The sequence below is a fragment of the Typopeltis vanoorti genome, chromosome 20 (genome assembly GCF_054136105.1).
Source record: "Typopeltis vanoorti isolate ZY-2024b chromosome 20, IOZ_Tvanoo_1.0, whole genome shotgun sequence".
NCBI lineage: Eukaryota > Metazoa > Arthropoda > Arachnida > Uropygi > Thelyphonidae > Typopeltis > Typopeltis vanoorti.
This window is the reverse complement of record NC_143568.1, coordinates 42,596,841-42,613,728: the sequence shown is the minus strand read 5'-3', so window position 1 is coordinate 42,613,728 and position 16,888 is coordinate 42,596,841. Positions and strand designations below refer to the sequence as shown.

The following is a 16,888-nucleotide window of genomic DNA, read 5'->3' as shown; positions in this document are numbered from 1 at the left end:
TATTCCACATACAAACCATATGCTGAAATAGAATCTGGACTTCATATACTTCCTAAAAACCTTTAGCCAACTTTCAGGAATGGCAGTGGGTTCTACCTCAGCCATTAATAATCAACAAAAATCAAAAAATTTATTCTGACCTGCAAAATCCTATTACAAATTTTATGTTTCTATCATAATGCTTACTCTCCATCTAGCACTCCCTCAATCTGTCGTCATATGCATGTAATTGGGTGATTGGAAAAGGGCTCTAAATACCTATCTATAAAAAAGGGAAAGAAAATAAGAATTATAGACAGATTTCTTTACTGGAAACATTTATGAAAGTATTCTTGAGAAACAGCTAAGAAAAACTGTGGAAGAGAAGCTTGGAGAAGAACAAAATGAACATCCTATTAGAGGATTCAAATACCTATTCATCCTTAGACAGGGATCCCACATGGTGTGCACATAATAAAACCAATGAGTTGATCAAAAAGTTACGTAATTAGTCAGAAGAATTAAAAAGATCTTTATCATCAAAACGTCCATTGGTCCCAAGAATTTATGGAGCACCAAAAATTCATAAAGAAGATATTCCGTTAGAGCCAATTGTAGATGGAAGAGATTCTCCGACCTCAAACTTAGCAAAACATCAGACAAACATAACACGACGTATAGGAAAAACAGAATCATTTAGCGTCAAATCCTGCAACCACATATTTTGTCAGTTCATGACTGGAGGGAGAACAAATACTGCGGCTGCATGGGGAGTCCCGGCGACGTATGGACAGGAGACTGAGCCCCCTCTGTGCAGGTGCAAGGCTGTCACCTCTCACTCCCTCTTTAGCTCTTCCTCACCAAACACAATGAACCACAACTAGAAGAAATGTGATTTTACTGCATATCTCAAAAATTCTCCAACAAAAAAAAATTAAAAGAAATGCATAAAAAAAAAAAAAATCCAGCCAAACACCCCACCAACACTAATTTTACCCCCCCCCCCCCACACACACAAAAAAGTTTCCACATTCACTTCAACATCTGTGGCCTAAAGAGCAATATAAATGATGTGTACCACCACCACCACAAGTCATCTAAACCATAACTACTATTCCTATCAGAACTCCAACTGGCAACCTCAACAACCACTATCCACTTAAACTGTCCATCACAAGGGCAGCACTTGTGCATTTGACATACCATGCAAGAGACTGCAAATCCTTGAATCCCTACTGTTTGATCTGCTCTGGCTTAAAATTTCCCTACCAAATCAACCTGCCCTTTTCATATGCTCCCTCTATCACTCTCGAAACTCAGTCACCCACTCTGACCTCTTTAACTATCTTTCTAAACCTCAACTTTCTGCAGTTGAATAATCACAACAGCGAGATCACCCTTCTTATTGGCTCCCTTTGTAAGTTTCAACGATCAAACAGGAAGGAATGCTGAGGTGTTTGCCTTCAGCAATGACCTATCTCAGATCATCAATCTTCCTACCAGGATAACTGACAACCCCCTCCAATTTGCAACAGCCTTGACTGACAACCACAAGTGTACTGTCATTGTCAGTTCTCTTCTTGGTAACTCAGATCACAACCTCATACAAGTTTATTTTGCCACTGAATGAACTTCACCCACCAGTTCACAGTTTTATGTCCTTTGGCACTATAAGGGTGCCAACTGAGAAGTTAATAATCCTAATCCTTATGCCAAACTGGATTATGATCCTACAAAACGTCAACTCAGGAAATTGAACAAGATACTTGATGAAACCTCCTCCTTAGATGAAGAAACAATTAAAAAACTCAAGTCATACCATGCTAGACCTCCCAGAATTTATGGCTTACCTAAGCTTCATAAAATTAATGTTCCTCTCAGACCCATCGTAGATTCTATTAGCAGTCCAACTTACAAGTTATCAAGATTCTTATCTAACCTTCTCCATCCTCGCATAGGCCACTCAGCTTCTTCAATCAAAAATTCCAGAGAGTTTCATGCAAAAATAAAAGACATTCAACTGTTAAAAACAAATTTGTTACTTAGCTTCGACATTGTTTCCCTCTTCAGGAACATTCCCCACAAAGAAACAGTAGAATTATTAACTCAAAAATTTTCTTCTGCTATAGTTGATTTATTCAAATTTGTTATTACATCTGGTTATTTCACCTGGAAAGGTCAAACTTACAAACAAGAAGAAGGAACAGCAATGGGATCTCCTTTATCACCAAACTTAGCAAACCTGTTTCTAGAACACCTTGAAGAAAAAATATTAACTTTTGAACCCAAAACAAAAATTAGGTTACGATGACGTATTTGCAGTCTGGGATCATACCGAACAGGAATTACAACTGTTTCTAGATAAAATAAACCTTCTTCACCCTCGCATCAACTTTATGCTAGAAAAAGAATCTCCACAGGGTATCTCCTTTCTGGATTTACACATTCAAAGAAAAGAAGACAGCTCCATCGACATGTCTGTCTATCACAAGCCTACATTTTCAGGTCGCTACATTCAGAATTCTTCCGCTGATCATCCATCTCAGAAATTTGGCATCCTTAAATCACTAGTTACCAGAGCACACAAATTCTGCTCCTCTGAAGATTCTCTAAACCAAGAACTAGAAATATTCAAAAATATAGCTATACTAAATGGATATAATCTTAAAACAACTCAAAAAATCATCGGTCACCTTCCCACACATCAACCCAGACAAGAAGTCCATAGGATTCCCATACCTTACGTCAAAGGCATCTCCGAATGTCTTTCAAAAATTATGAAGAAATACAATTTTGCCACTACTTACAAACCTATCAACCAAATCTATAACTTGTTACCTTCTCCTAAAGACAAACGTGTTACCTGGCGTTTATGAAATCCCATGCTCCTGCAAATTGTCTTACTTTGGTCAGACAGGTAGATCTGTTCAGAAATGCATCTCGGAACATCAAGACCACATTTGTCTTTTTCAAACCGCAGAAATCTGGTCTCTCCCAACATAGAGTTAAAAATCTAAACCATAGGATCCATTGGGAGAAGTTGAAACTTTTACAAAGATCTTTATATAAATATGAACGTTTATATAAAGAAAGTGCTGGAGCCTTACTACACAGACCAAATTTAAACCACGTTACTGCATGCATATTGAGATTCCATTGTAATCATTCACCCTAACTGTATGTTATTCCTAGTATTGTTTGAACTACTGTACTGATGATGTCCCAAGACACTTGGGATGAAATATTTACGAATTAAATAGTCATTACTGTGGTTAGTACGTGTGTTTTTTAGTGGAGAAGAACTCTATAACACTAATCCATTCACTCATTAGAGTGATAGGTCAATAACTATTTACTTGTGTTGGATCCTTTCATAGTTATGGGATGGCAACGACTTATGCCAAGAATGCGGAAATTTCCTCTGTAAGAATTCTGCCACATCGCAAGAGGAGATAGAAGATGATGGAAGACATTTAATCATCTCATAATGGATATCATCACTGCAATGGTGTGAGACTTCAAAAGAGCTCTTTTTAGTTCCTCCTTAACAAATGGCTGATTGTACTGAACTATCCCATTGGTAGAAAAGTTTAGCCAATGTTTCTATTTTTGTTCTTTCAATATAAAAAAAATTCAGCAGATATGAACCAGTTGCTGAGATTCTAGCAAAATTTTCTCCTGTAATATCTGCAATAGTTTGGATCAGCAAACAACACGTTTGTTATATTCCAGGAACGACAAACAATGCGTTTTATATCTATCTACCTTTCATTTTCTGGATTTTATCACATATTGTTTGCACTGATTGTTTGATTAATTGATTATATATATTGGATACAGTGGAAATTGAGATTAGGTTTTTGGAATTACAGCTGTTGCTGCATGGACAATAGTCTGTTACGTACATCACTGTTTCACTGATAGATGTTTGACTGACGGCTTCAGCATTAAATTTTACAAGATGGGAAAAAGTATTCCAGTCAGTCTGATGCATTTTAAACACGGGCATCAATGTAGGAGAACGTGGTTTCTGTGAAAACATACTGCAGGTAACAGGAAACTTATGCTCCCATAGATGTTCTCTTTGACATTCCACATGAGCAGCAGAAAAAAAAATCCAGAGTAGCAGATTGAGAGATCAACTGTAGAAAGCAAGCCAATTGATTCCATTATTAAGAAAGCAGGTCATTTACTGAAATAAGAGCCAACAGGCTTCACTTCGGCAAAGTAAAATTATTCAAAATTAAGTGGATATTGAATACCACATTATTTCATAGCTGAATATAGAAACCATATATAAAGATCAGCGAGTCCAAGGGTAAGCCAACACCTGGTAGTACAAAGCTAGGGCGACTCATAGTAAAGGTGAAGTAAGCTCCGATCACTGTTCTTAGTATTTTCCCATAATGTAAAACACAACTCCTAGGAGATGAATTACTGTTCTGCATTATGAGAGAAGGTCACTATCCAGACCGGTTTCAACCTTTTTTGAGGTCTCATCAGTGAGTAGGTAGACCTAGATGTAATACTAAGGTTTCAATGGGCAGAACTTATATCTTTACTGTACAAGTTGCCAAAAAAGGTGCACAAATACAATTACTGAAATAAGAGCCCAACAAGCTTCACTTCGGTGAAGTAAAATTATTCAAAATTAAGTGGATATTGAATACCACATTATTTCATAGCTGAATAAGAAACTCAAAGATAGGAAATCTAATCTAAGAGTTTCATGCTGAATATAGAAACTATATATAAAGATCGGTGAGTCCAAGCGTAAGCCAACACCTGGTAGTGCAATGCCAGGGCGACTCTAATCTAAGAGAAATCTAAATCTAAGAGTTTCATGCCGAATATAGAAACTATATATAAAGATCGGCGAGTCCGATCTTCCTATCTAGATTTCTTATCTTTGAGTTTCTTATTCGGCTATGAAATAATGTGGTATTCAATATCCACTTAATTTTAAATAATTTTACTTTGCCGAAGTGACGCCTGTTGGCTCTTATTTCAGTAATTGTATTTATGCACCTTTTTTGGCAACTCGTACAGTAAAGATATATATAAGTTCTGACCATTGAAACCTTAGTATTACATCTAGGCCTACCTACTCACTGATGAGACCTCAAAAAAAAAGGTCGAAATTGGTCTGGGTAGTGACCTTCTCTCATAATGTAGAACAGTAATACATCTCCTAGGAGCTGTGTTTTACATTATGGGAAAATACTAAGAACAGTGATCGGAGCTTACTCCACCTTTACTACAAGTCGCCCTGGCATTGCACTACTAGGTGTTGGCTTACGCTTGGACTTGCCAATCTTTATATATAGTTTCTATATTTGGCATGAAACTCTTAGATTAGATTTCCTATCTTTGAGTTTTTTATTTGGCTATGAAATAATGTGGTACTCAATATCCACTTAATTTTGAATAAAGCAGGTCATGATTATCAAGCATTTGCTCAATGATATGACCTTGTCCATTCGTGTTGGCAGTACTTCACTGTGTTGTGTCCATTAAATTCACCCACGAGAAGTATAGGCCAAAGCATATAATTTTATCTCATTTAGCTCAAAATCAGTGGTAAACATATTGAATATACTGTAAAAAGAAATCCCTCAGATAGGTGAATCGCTACAGCTACCAGAGCAGTATTAAGCTGGATATGAAAGGAGTGTAACTGTCCACTAGGATAGCTGCTCCACCATGAGCAGGAAGCAGGATCATCTCCAGTTCTGTCCTTACAAATAACTGTAAATTTCTCAATGGGGGGGGGGGGGTTCTCACAGGGTTTAAAATATGTTTGATGTAGACAAACACAGAAAGGCTTATGTTTCTGCACCAAAATCTTGAAATGATATTAAGTCAAAACCCACAGCATTTCCATTGTAAAAATTATCCTGTTGTATTCACACACAAGACTACAAGTCTTGCGTGATTTCCAGGTTGGGGAGCTTACCTCAAGCAGGTTTATATTTATTAATTGATTCTGGGAAATACAGATGGCCAGTATCCATCTCTTCTTCTTCTTCTTGAAAAATGTTTGATCTATCATGTATTTTTGGTAAATTTAAGTTACTTTCAGTGGTACCGAATTGTCCATTTTTTCTTTCCCCACTCCCCCCTGTGGTGTCTGGTGGTTGTCTTTAACTTTTAGTGATATCCTTGCCATAATTTTTGTGAAAAGTGGGACCATTCTCATCAAATGGGACCATTTTTGGAGTTGTAACTGGAATGAGATTGTCAGTCATGCAACTGATGTGATCAACAGAAAAGTTCATGATCATAAATCATCAGATGGTAGAATGGTCATACAATACAAGTCTGAGTTACTGTTGACATTTTTTTTAACTGTCACCTTCTCAGCATTATGAGATCTCATGACAGGTGTGGCAGTGGGAGATCAACCAGTGTATCAGGATGTGCCTCATACCTGTCATTATCATCTTTAAGCTCTGAACACATATCCTTTATCTGGGATATCAAGGAGATAGTTGAGTGTTTTATGAGGTGTCAGTGTAACTGGTATTCCACCCACTGATGTTGCCTAATTTTTCTGAGTGTTATGGACTAGATGTTTCCACAAAGATATCACCAGAATGTCATTTATTGACTGTTTTAGGAAATCCTGCCAGTCCTACATTTTTTTGAGTAAAGAAGGACCAATATTTTCCCTAGCGGCCTTTCATCTGTTGCATGATGATGATGAGAAACGCCTGTCCATTTATAATGGTATCACATGTTTTGTTTCTTACTTTTGTTATCAAATGATATATCTACAGTATCAGCACTTGGTTGGGACCTTGTTTCAGCCCCTGAAACATTCAAGAATGAAGAATTCATGCTCGAGAGATTTTTTCCAGCACCAGAGCTCTGTCCCACAACAGAGCGGCAAGCAATGACTGCACTTGGGAGTGGAACACCAAGACTACTCTAGATGCCATATCAACTGTTACCATATTATAGAACATGAGCAGATTTCTAAAGCAAGACCCACCTCTAACAAAACTATGCTGTCCTCTATACAAGATTCCAGTGTCACCTACCCAACTTTGGCTTTGATTCCAAACTAACTGTTCCAATATCTTGAACATCACTAGAGATACAGGGCATTGCTAACTGTTTTGTTCATTTCATCAACACCCATTCCAATGTTCAATCCAGTACCACTGGGTATATTTGAGTCTAGCTCTTTTAAGTGCTTTAATACTTCTAATTCATCTACTTCTATTATTTCAACCAGTTCGCCTTGGCATTCAAAGCCAATGGGTCTGTCTGCAATGTATAACTTACAAAAGCGATTACTTAAAAATTGATCTTGTGTATCTGACACTTTTCTATGATCCACATTCACAAAGGTTATTTTTTCATGGTTGTTCTTCGTTTTATTTCCTACATAGCAATGAAATTCTTTTGGATTTCCTTTGGACTGTTTGCCCTCTCTGTCAGTCTCTTGACTTTTCTTTAGAGGACTAAAATCTCATTATACTGGTTTCTCATTTTCACAATATTGGATTCACAACAGCTGATTTTTTTATTATTTTTTCCCCTGTTCCTGCTTTGACCTGTTAATTATCAATTTAACTTCAATGTGATTAACTGTCTTAACTCTGGTCATTCTGTCAGATATTCATATATTTTTCACATACAAGTAATAAAATGGTGTTCCTGCATTATTAAAATACTCCGAATCAGAGATAGACAAAAGGAAATCTTTCTGCTTGGTTACAAAGTAAATTATACCAGACTAGAAATTATATTCTTGTTTTAATCTTTAACTCCAACATAAGCAAACAAAGTTTGCATTAAACTATCTTCACAACTGGAGCACTTGTATACTGAGGTTGCTGACTTCACACCTGTCACTCTACTATCCTCCTCCTCCTCTTTAGAGCACTCCAGCATCTCATCAGATTGGATTCTTGATGCTCTTCATTTATGCCAGCATGAAATTAATACTATTCCCAAAAGAAATCTAATGTACTACTTCTGCATGTAATACCTTATATAAGAACTATTTGCATTCCTGAATAACAATGCAATGTAAGAGAAGAAAACATTATCATATCAAAGAAATTTCACGCATGTTTCAGACAAATATCCTATTTCTGATCCGAATAGATAAACTGATGTGATAAATTTCGTCATATGTGCTTGATAGCGAATTTAACAAAAAAAAAAAAAAAAAAAAAAATCACATCTATTATAACTAGAAAAAAAAAATGGATAAAAAAATAAGCCAAAACTATAAATTTCAATTAAAATATGTAATCACCCCTCCTGTTTTTTTTCCTCCAAAAAAATTCCCCAAACTGGATCAGAATTTCTGTGAACAATTCTATAAATATCAAATCTTACCTAACTGTTCTCTTGTTAAGTGATTAAGACCTTGAAATGGTTCATACCCATGAAGCTGTTTGTTACTTAGTTGAAGATCAGCAGCCTAAAAAAAAAAAAAAAACACTTACAGCAGCATGATATGATAAACAATGGCTGCATTTGCCTTTAACTGAAACTGCTCACTCACCAATGATTTTATTATATTTATGCATTATAACAAGAATTTCCATTGCTTATTTAATAGACATTTCTGTGTGAATCTTAAAATAAAAAAATAAATAAAATGAAATAAAATAAAAAATATTTCTAGACAAATTTCAAGTCATTAAACAAGATTTCTTCCTCTTGCCTTCCACTAAATTATTATCAATTTATATATTATCATTATATAAGAATATCATCAATCATTATTTTTTACACATATCTGATGCTCACTTCACATGAATAATTTATTAACTGTGTTTGTACCCTATTGTGCAATTTTTTATGCAAACGTTATGCATTTTACTTTTATATTGTTCAGGATATTTGGTGAATATCATAAATTGGTAACACTGTGAAAGATAAGTAAATTTTTTCAAATTTTTGGTAATTATTGTATTTAATTGTTTTATAAGCGTGCAAGATAGATCGAGTTATTTAAACGCAAGTAAAACATGTATATTTCCTTAAACTGTATACTGTTGGTATGGCACCAATGGATAGTAGAACAATAGGGCCAAGACGTCTTCATCGGGCAAACCAAACTAAATTTGTGTCATTTTGTCCAGTGTAAAATTTGGGAGATATATTCGTCTCAGAACAAAACTAGGGTTTAATAAATATTTTGAGATTGAATGTGGAGAGAAGAAATTATATGATAGTAGAGTAGAGAGTATTGACAGAAGACCCAAAAATGTAAATACCGGTGATAATACTGAAAGTGCAGAACAGAAGTTCAGGTGAGCTCAGAAGACCTGAATAAAGAATAGGCCACTTGAAATTTAATCTTGTACTTTGTCCTTCACAGGACAAAGTAGAAGATTAAAAGGCTGCAGAAACAGCAAGAGATTAGTTGGACTGAGAACAGAAAAAAGTAAGAGGTCAAACAAAATTGTAAGAATAAATGAGAGACAGCATAAGCAGATAATTATTATTATTATTATTTTTTTTTTTTTTTACAACAATTCTATGATAAGGGGAGTACTTAAACAAAATTATTAGTAATGGTGTCAGAATATAGAAAGGGAAGGTGAAAGAATTGATTGTTTAGGCTGGAACCAATGACTTGAGAGGTGAGAAGAGAAAAAGAAAGAGAGGGTGCAGTTCATAATTCTGCTGCCATGTAATGATAGAGACGAACTGAGCAGGGCGATAGTAGTTAATGAATCAATATGCAAGTTTTGCAGGAGGAATGAGGTAGAGTTTTGGGATCTATGGTTTGAGACTGATGGATGGAAAGATTTGTGCAATGCTGAGAACTGCAATTAAATGGTTCTGGAATTAGATTTCTAGAGAAAACTTTGTTTAACGAGAATGTTTTTATTATGTAGCAAGTAGGAGGAAGAATGATTATGGAATGATAACCCTGGATAAGTGGAGATGGCAGAGATGACAAATTGTTGAGCTACTGAGTAACCATTTTGTAAGATTGCATCATCCAAGTGAAGATATTGTTATGGCAGAGGTAATGGACTGATGTGAGAACAAAGGTTGATGAATTGGTAGTACTTAGGATATTGCAGAATCTGAATGTAAATACAGCTGTGGGACTGGATGGGATATTGGCTCACATTTTAAGAGAATGTGCAAGGAAACTGGCAATGTCTTACTAGTCAGTTTAATTTAAGTCACAGTTCTTTCAAAGTACCAAGTGAGAGGAAAAGAGTAAAATAATCCTTTTGCATAAATGAGAATCTAAGTCCAAGGTAGCAAATTATAGACCAATCAGTATCTCAGGAGTAGTGGTAAAAGTTCGTCAAAAAGAGAATTCAGGAATGGGTGGATAAGGATATTATTATTATTATTACATGACACCTCCAGGGAGGACATCATTGAGGGAGGACACCTACTATACAACTCTCTATCTCCACCACTCAATACACCAACGCCATCTACTGCCCACCACCAGTAGCAATTTCACAGATAATCACAAACATCCATGTCCATGGTGGGATTCGAACCTGCAAACTTTTGGCTGGAGAGTGGATAAGCTAACCACTCGGCCAACCAGGCCGGTAATATGATACAAATATGATACTTTTATGAGGGACAGAACGGCTTTGTGAAAGATAGGTCATGCCTTCTTCTTAAGTAACTTCTCAATTTGGAGGTTAGCAATCATGGTACACTAGAGTGTCCAATCCTCTGCCATTCTTTTGATCTCGTAATAGTCCTTGTTATTCATCCATTTCTTTACATCATCAAGCCAAGAAGTTCTTGGTCTACCAGGAGATCTTCTTTCCTCTAATTCTCCCTGCTGATTCTCATAATGTTGTCTGCCATCTTGCACTTTCTCTTTATAAGGTCTTCCACGAGTGCTCTTTTGGTTCACATTAACTTCATTAGTTTTTTTTTTTCTTGTTCCAAGAAATTTTCAGTGCTCTCCTATAGCACCACATCTCACATCCATAATTCAACGTGGACCAACATAGGATTTTATTATTCTTATTTTAGTCTATTTATTCAAGAGGTCATTAGTAATTTATTATTCCAGAATGCTTCTTTTGCCTTAGCTGTTCTTGATTTTATTTCTGTGACTGTTTTTCCATCTTCTGTAATCAATTACTCCACATCAGCAAATCTAATATTGTTAATTCTAATGCCATTTATTTTTATTCCCATTTCAATTTCTTCGTATTCTTTCATTATTATTTCACTGTATATATTGAAAAGTATAGGAATATATATATATATACACGCTTGTCTCACTCATCTTTTGATATCTATTGTTTTATTATTAATGTCGTTTACAATTTGTGCCTTCTGATTCCAGCATAATTCTATTATTATTCTGAGATCTTTTGTATTAATTTGAATATCTTTTAATATTTCCATGAACTTTTCACAGCTTACTGTGTGTCAAATGCTTTAGCAATCTACTCACTTTTTAGAGTGACAACTGAGATGGACAAAGGGAATGGCTACACTTCCTTTCCTTCAGTATTACACGGTGATCAGCATTCATTTTACACAAATTATGGACTCTACAACCAAGTTATAAATAATTACCGTATATTATCGCGTATAATGCGAACTAGAAATTTTGTTTGAAAAATATCCCTAAAATGCCATGTCCATGTATAATGCGATCTGTTAATCTTGTTCCCTAACATTATAAATAATACACTACGAATTAACGAAAGAAATCTTTATTTTAAAACAAAATGTCAAAATCCTTTAAATTCTTCTTCATCTTTTGAGTAATCAAACATTTCATTTATAAATTCATCTGTAGGGATTGCATCATCAGTGTAGCAGTTGTCGTCATCATACTCTCCATTTTGTTGTGCGTCATCCTCGCTTTCGTATATGACGTGATCTTCGGATCCATCCATTGAATTACTTATTCCACATTTAAGAAATGAGCGTTGAATCATTTCAGATGGTATCAAATCCAATACTTCTTTAACCCAGCTGGTGACTAGGCTGATCTGAGCTTCTGAAAATTCCCACCTGTCATCTTCGCCAAACCAGATGACATCCATTCTCTCCATTTTTCACATAAGTGACCTTTAAATGGCTTATTCAAGCTGACATCAAGCGGCTGCAAAACGGAAGTTAGACCACCCGGTATGACTGCTAGGCCTGTATGTAGCTCACGTGCCTCTGTTCAATGCAGCCGGAACATATCCCAGACTAGCATGCTTTGTTGATGTAACAAGCTACCTGGACGTATGATCCATACTTGATCCAGCCACGATTGTACACCTTCTTCATCCATCCAACCTTTCTGATTGGTGGGAACAATTACACCTGGTGGAAATTTCATATGCTTTGCAATTTTCTTCCATTTAAATATCACTGTTGGCTTTAATTTGGTTCCATCTGCCATTCATGCTAGAACAACGGTAAAATGTGTTTTTTCATGTTCCGTTGTTTTTATGAAGACACCCTTTTCACCAACTGAGTTTACTGTTCGATTCCCAGGCATATCAGAGTACATGGGTGTCTCATCCATATTGCCAATTTGGGAAAGTTCATATCCGTGACACTTCTGTAATTTTATGATCAATTTATGGAAGGACTGCACTTTTTCTTCAAGCTGCTTTGGTAACTTGTGTGCAATTTTTGTTCGTTGTCGTAATGTTAATGCTTTACGTTCCATAAATCTGTTGCACCACCCAGGCAAAGCAAGAAAAGATGAAATACCTGGTGTGTCCTTGAATTTACGATTCTTGAGTTGTAGAGCTCGAAAACGAATTGCATTTCTTGTTGCTATAAAGCCATCTTGTCATTGCGTCAAAATCCATTCATTTAGCTCTTCTTCGAGTTCTGGAAAGGATGCTACATCTCAACGACGGGCACGTTCCGTTTTGGGGATTTTTTCAAGACTGTCTTTTTGCTTACGCCAAAGTCTAATATCACTCTCTTCTACACCAAATTCTCTCATAGCAACACTGTTATTATGTTCTTCTGCAAACTGCACGACACGCAATTTAAATCCTGCTTCAAAAGATGAATGTTTACGTTTCTGTTGGCTCATTTTCAGGCTAGGTTTGTTTAATGAATAATATTTAAAATGAACTGTGGTTAAACCGATATACCTAACTGTGCTCTATCTATCTCACTGTGCTCTATCATTCGGTGACAGAGCACGCATAAAGCCAGTAATGTAAGTAGCTTTATGCGCAGATACAATGCGTGCTTGGTCGCCAAATGCGAGTGGGCTAATATATTGTGTGTGCAAGTCTAATAAGATGTTATATTTTTTAGGATCCGCATATAATGCGAACCCCTAACTTTAAGTAGTATTTTTTATCATAAATTTTTCGCATTATACGCAATAATATATGGTATTTTAATTTCCTGATGTTTCAACATTCATATTAAGTTAATCATCTGGAGTATATGCATTTTAAGACACACACACACACACATATATATATATGCACACAGAGACGAGCAAATTACATTTCACATAGTATGCTGAACAGACAATGATTTGATCAATGGATATTCTACTAGCCTGACCTCTAGTGAAAATAAAATAAAATTACAATAAATAAATGAAACAAAATTTTGATAATTTATTTTTTTTATTTATTGTAATTTTATTTTATTTTCACTAGAGGTCAGTTCAGTAGAATAACTGTTGATCAAATTATTGTCTCTTCAGCATACTATGTGAAATGTAATTTAGCTTGTCTCCGTCTATATATATGTGTGTGTGTGTACTCAAGATTTACCTTAATGTGAAGGTCAAAACATCGGGAAATTAAAATAATTATTTATTACAAGGTTATGGAGTCCATAATTTGTGTAAAATGAAAGGAATGGCTACACAATAATTTTTTATTTTTTACAAAGATGCCTTTGTAAAATCTAGCAGAATTCTTATGCAAACTGCAACAAATTAGGATGGATAGATGTGAAACTGGTGATGTGGATAAATGTAAAGATGTGTTGAATATTCAGTTCTGCTTCGGTATTCAGCCAAATCGGCATGTTTTTCAGATATTCAGCTTCGACTGAATCAGAAGAAAGATCTAATATTTGTTTGGCTGAAGCAGAAAATTATCTGTTACATGCATCATACCAAACACAACCAATCGGGAAGTCTCCTCTTAACTTGAGCGACCATTTAAATAGATGGGTTTCCAAAACTAATGAGTAAATTTATTCTGCAGTACAATTTCACAGAAAGTTTCTTTCAGCTCTAGATACCAGCTTATTCTTGAAAAAGTTTTTTTTTTTTTTCTCCAGAAGTTGGAAAAATTTATTAAGAAATCAGATATCCAAAAAGTGTGCTTGAAAATTCATTTTCCTATATCATAATTTATTGCAAATTCATTTTGATCATTAAATTCATAATTATTCTCTATATTTCAGTTTAAAATAAATTACTTTAGTTTTTTTATATTTGAATAAATAAGTGCAATATTTTGTTTTGATTTTTATGCTGTATTGTTTTTTAAATACAACATTCTTTATAAAATTACATGTCAGTTTTATTATTTTGAAATGAAGAATATTATGGATCCATGTATGTTTCATAGCCAAATGTAGAAAGAAAGTGAAGTTTTGAAAATTTGCTGCAAGCTTTTGAGAACAAGACCAGAATCTGAGTTGCCTTGGACTTACTATTTAAACAACATGAACTCTAACCTATATCCCATATATTCACCTTTTATCAATGCATTGAGTAAGTTTCACCAGCCTGAAACACCAAAATTCGAACTGACTAAGTTAAAAAAAAAAAAAATACAAGCAGAAGAGAAGACAAAAAAAACTCATTCAATGCTGCAAATAAGCTATGCCAGAAAGTTAAATTCATCATAAGTAATCTCTAGGTGCATGCATAATAAAATATTAAACTATAGAGCTAAGAAACTTATAGTTGTCTTTCACTATAATAGATAATTTTACATATTCATCTATATTTTATAGCAAAATATGGAAACAAGGGAAAGTAAGAAATGTAGAAAACTTGTCTTATTTTCGAAAAATCACTATAAGGATTATGAGAATATAATGTTATTACAAACTGTCTGATAAATTTTCAAAAGTTTTTTCTACAAAATATGAATGGAACCATAATATCCTCATAATATCTCACATATTTTACACTTATTTCAAAAGTATTTCAATTCTATACTTAAAATTTTGACAGTTATTATATTTAGGGCAGGTGTGGCCAACTTCATTCTATACGAGGGCCAATATATTATGAGTGGTAGCATCACGGGCCACATACTTTTAGACAGAACTTAAATAAACTCTGCATTTTTCCAAGGCAATAGTTATATGTATTAAATTACTATATTTGTTAAATCATTTTACTACCGGGAGAACAATCTAAAATTATTATTATTATTATTATTCAGGCCTCCACGGAGTCAAAATACCATCGTGGGAGGTCCTTCCTAAGAAACACAAAGTCTATCAAGACCAATTGAGGGGAGGTCCCCCCCCCCTAAGAAACACAAAGTCTATCATACCACTCCTTGAACTCACTGAACGTTCTCGCTCTCATCACTCCATCAGGCAATGCATTCCATGGTTCAACCACCCTCCATGCAAAGAAACCACTCCTCACCCTCTTGCTAATAGTTTCTTTTCGTAACTTCCAGGGTGGCCTCTTGTCATCACTCCTTCCCGCTGTTCAACCAAGCGAAAGAACTCCCTGTAACCCTCTCAACAGTTTAAAAGTCTCAATCATATCACCTCTCCTTCTTCTATCCACCAAACTCTGCAGTCCACATTCCCTCAGCCGATCCTCATAACTATCATTGCACAGTCCTGAAACCATCTTTGTTATCTGCCATTGTACCCTTTCCACAGTTAATTTATCCCCTTCAAATCCTGGGTACCAAATCTGAGAACGATAGTCAAGTGTGGTCTGATCAGGGTCTTATACAACAGAATGATAACTGTTTTATCTCTGCAGTTCAGTGTCCTTCTCATTATAGCAGCAATCCTCTGCAATAATGATTTAAATCAATCAAAAATACTTGATTGATTTAAATATAAGTTGTTAAATTTAATTTAATTACATATTTCTGGGTTTTTTTTTTTACATGTAACACAACTTAATAAGAACACTATGGGCGTTCATTTGATGAACAAGTTCATCAAAGTTGATTTTCGACGATGATGACGATATTCGTAACAAATCCTGAAAGTGGTGATCAGTCAGTCGGCTTCTTTGTGATGATTTAACCGCCCTCAAAACTGAGAAAGTGCATTCCCATATGTTTGTGCCAAGAGTGAACTTTTTTGTATTGATGTTGGTTTAGGAAAAAAGCACTAACCTTTTTCATCAAATTCCGTACAATTTTAGTACATACTTATCCAACGTATTCTTGGTATTTAGCAGCATGGTGCTGTGTGTAGTGGCGTTTGAGGTTATATTCCTTATGCACAGACAATATTTGCAAACACACAAGGCACTGTGGTTTGTTGTTGTTATTGTTTATAAACAGAAATTCATTTTCCCATTTCTCTGGAAATGACCTTTTTTCTTCACAGATCTTACGTTTCTTACTCATAGTACACAAAGGCAGAAGTAATTGACTAGGGGACACAAACTGCAACAATAACATTATTAACTGTGAAACTGAGTCTCTGAAACTGATCACTGTAACCAGAGCAGAGCAAGTGACTTTCAATGATGCGTTACTCTGGAGCACATAGAAATATACCACTCCCACTACTACAACTCGCATAGAGAAGCAACAGATTTTATAAATTGAGTAATTTTTTAAAAAGCAATTTTGATTCCGTGGTGAGAATATAAATTGTTTCCGTCATCAGAAATAATGAATATAACTAGTATATCAATCACAAAATCTGCAGTCAAAAACTAATAGCTAAACTGATAATATATATAATTTAGTATAGTTTTTATCCTGCCCCAGGCCAGCACAAAATC

At 35.1% G+C, this 16,888-nt stretch overlaps 1 protein-coding gene across 4 annotated transcripts in view; it reads right to left on the bottom strand.

Annotated features, from left to right (window-relative positions):
• LOC150095396 (ubiquitin-protein ligase E3C) overlaps positions 1-16,888 on the bottom strand; it is a 662,747-nt gene that overhangs the window by 291,033 nt on the left and 354,826 nt on the right. For all 4 annotated transcript variants that reach the window (XM_090409807.1, XM_090409808.1, XM_090409810.1 and 1 more), the window contains exon 16: positions 8,335-8,419. In XM_090409807.1, the coding sequence (XP_090265933.1) occupies positions 8,335-8,419 (85 nt within the window). The remainder of the gene's footprint in view (positions 1-8,334; positions 8,420-16,888) is intronic.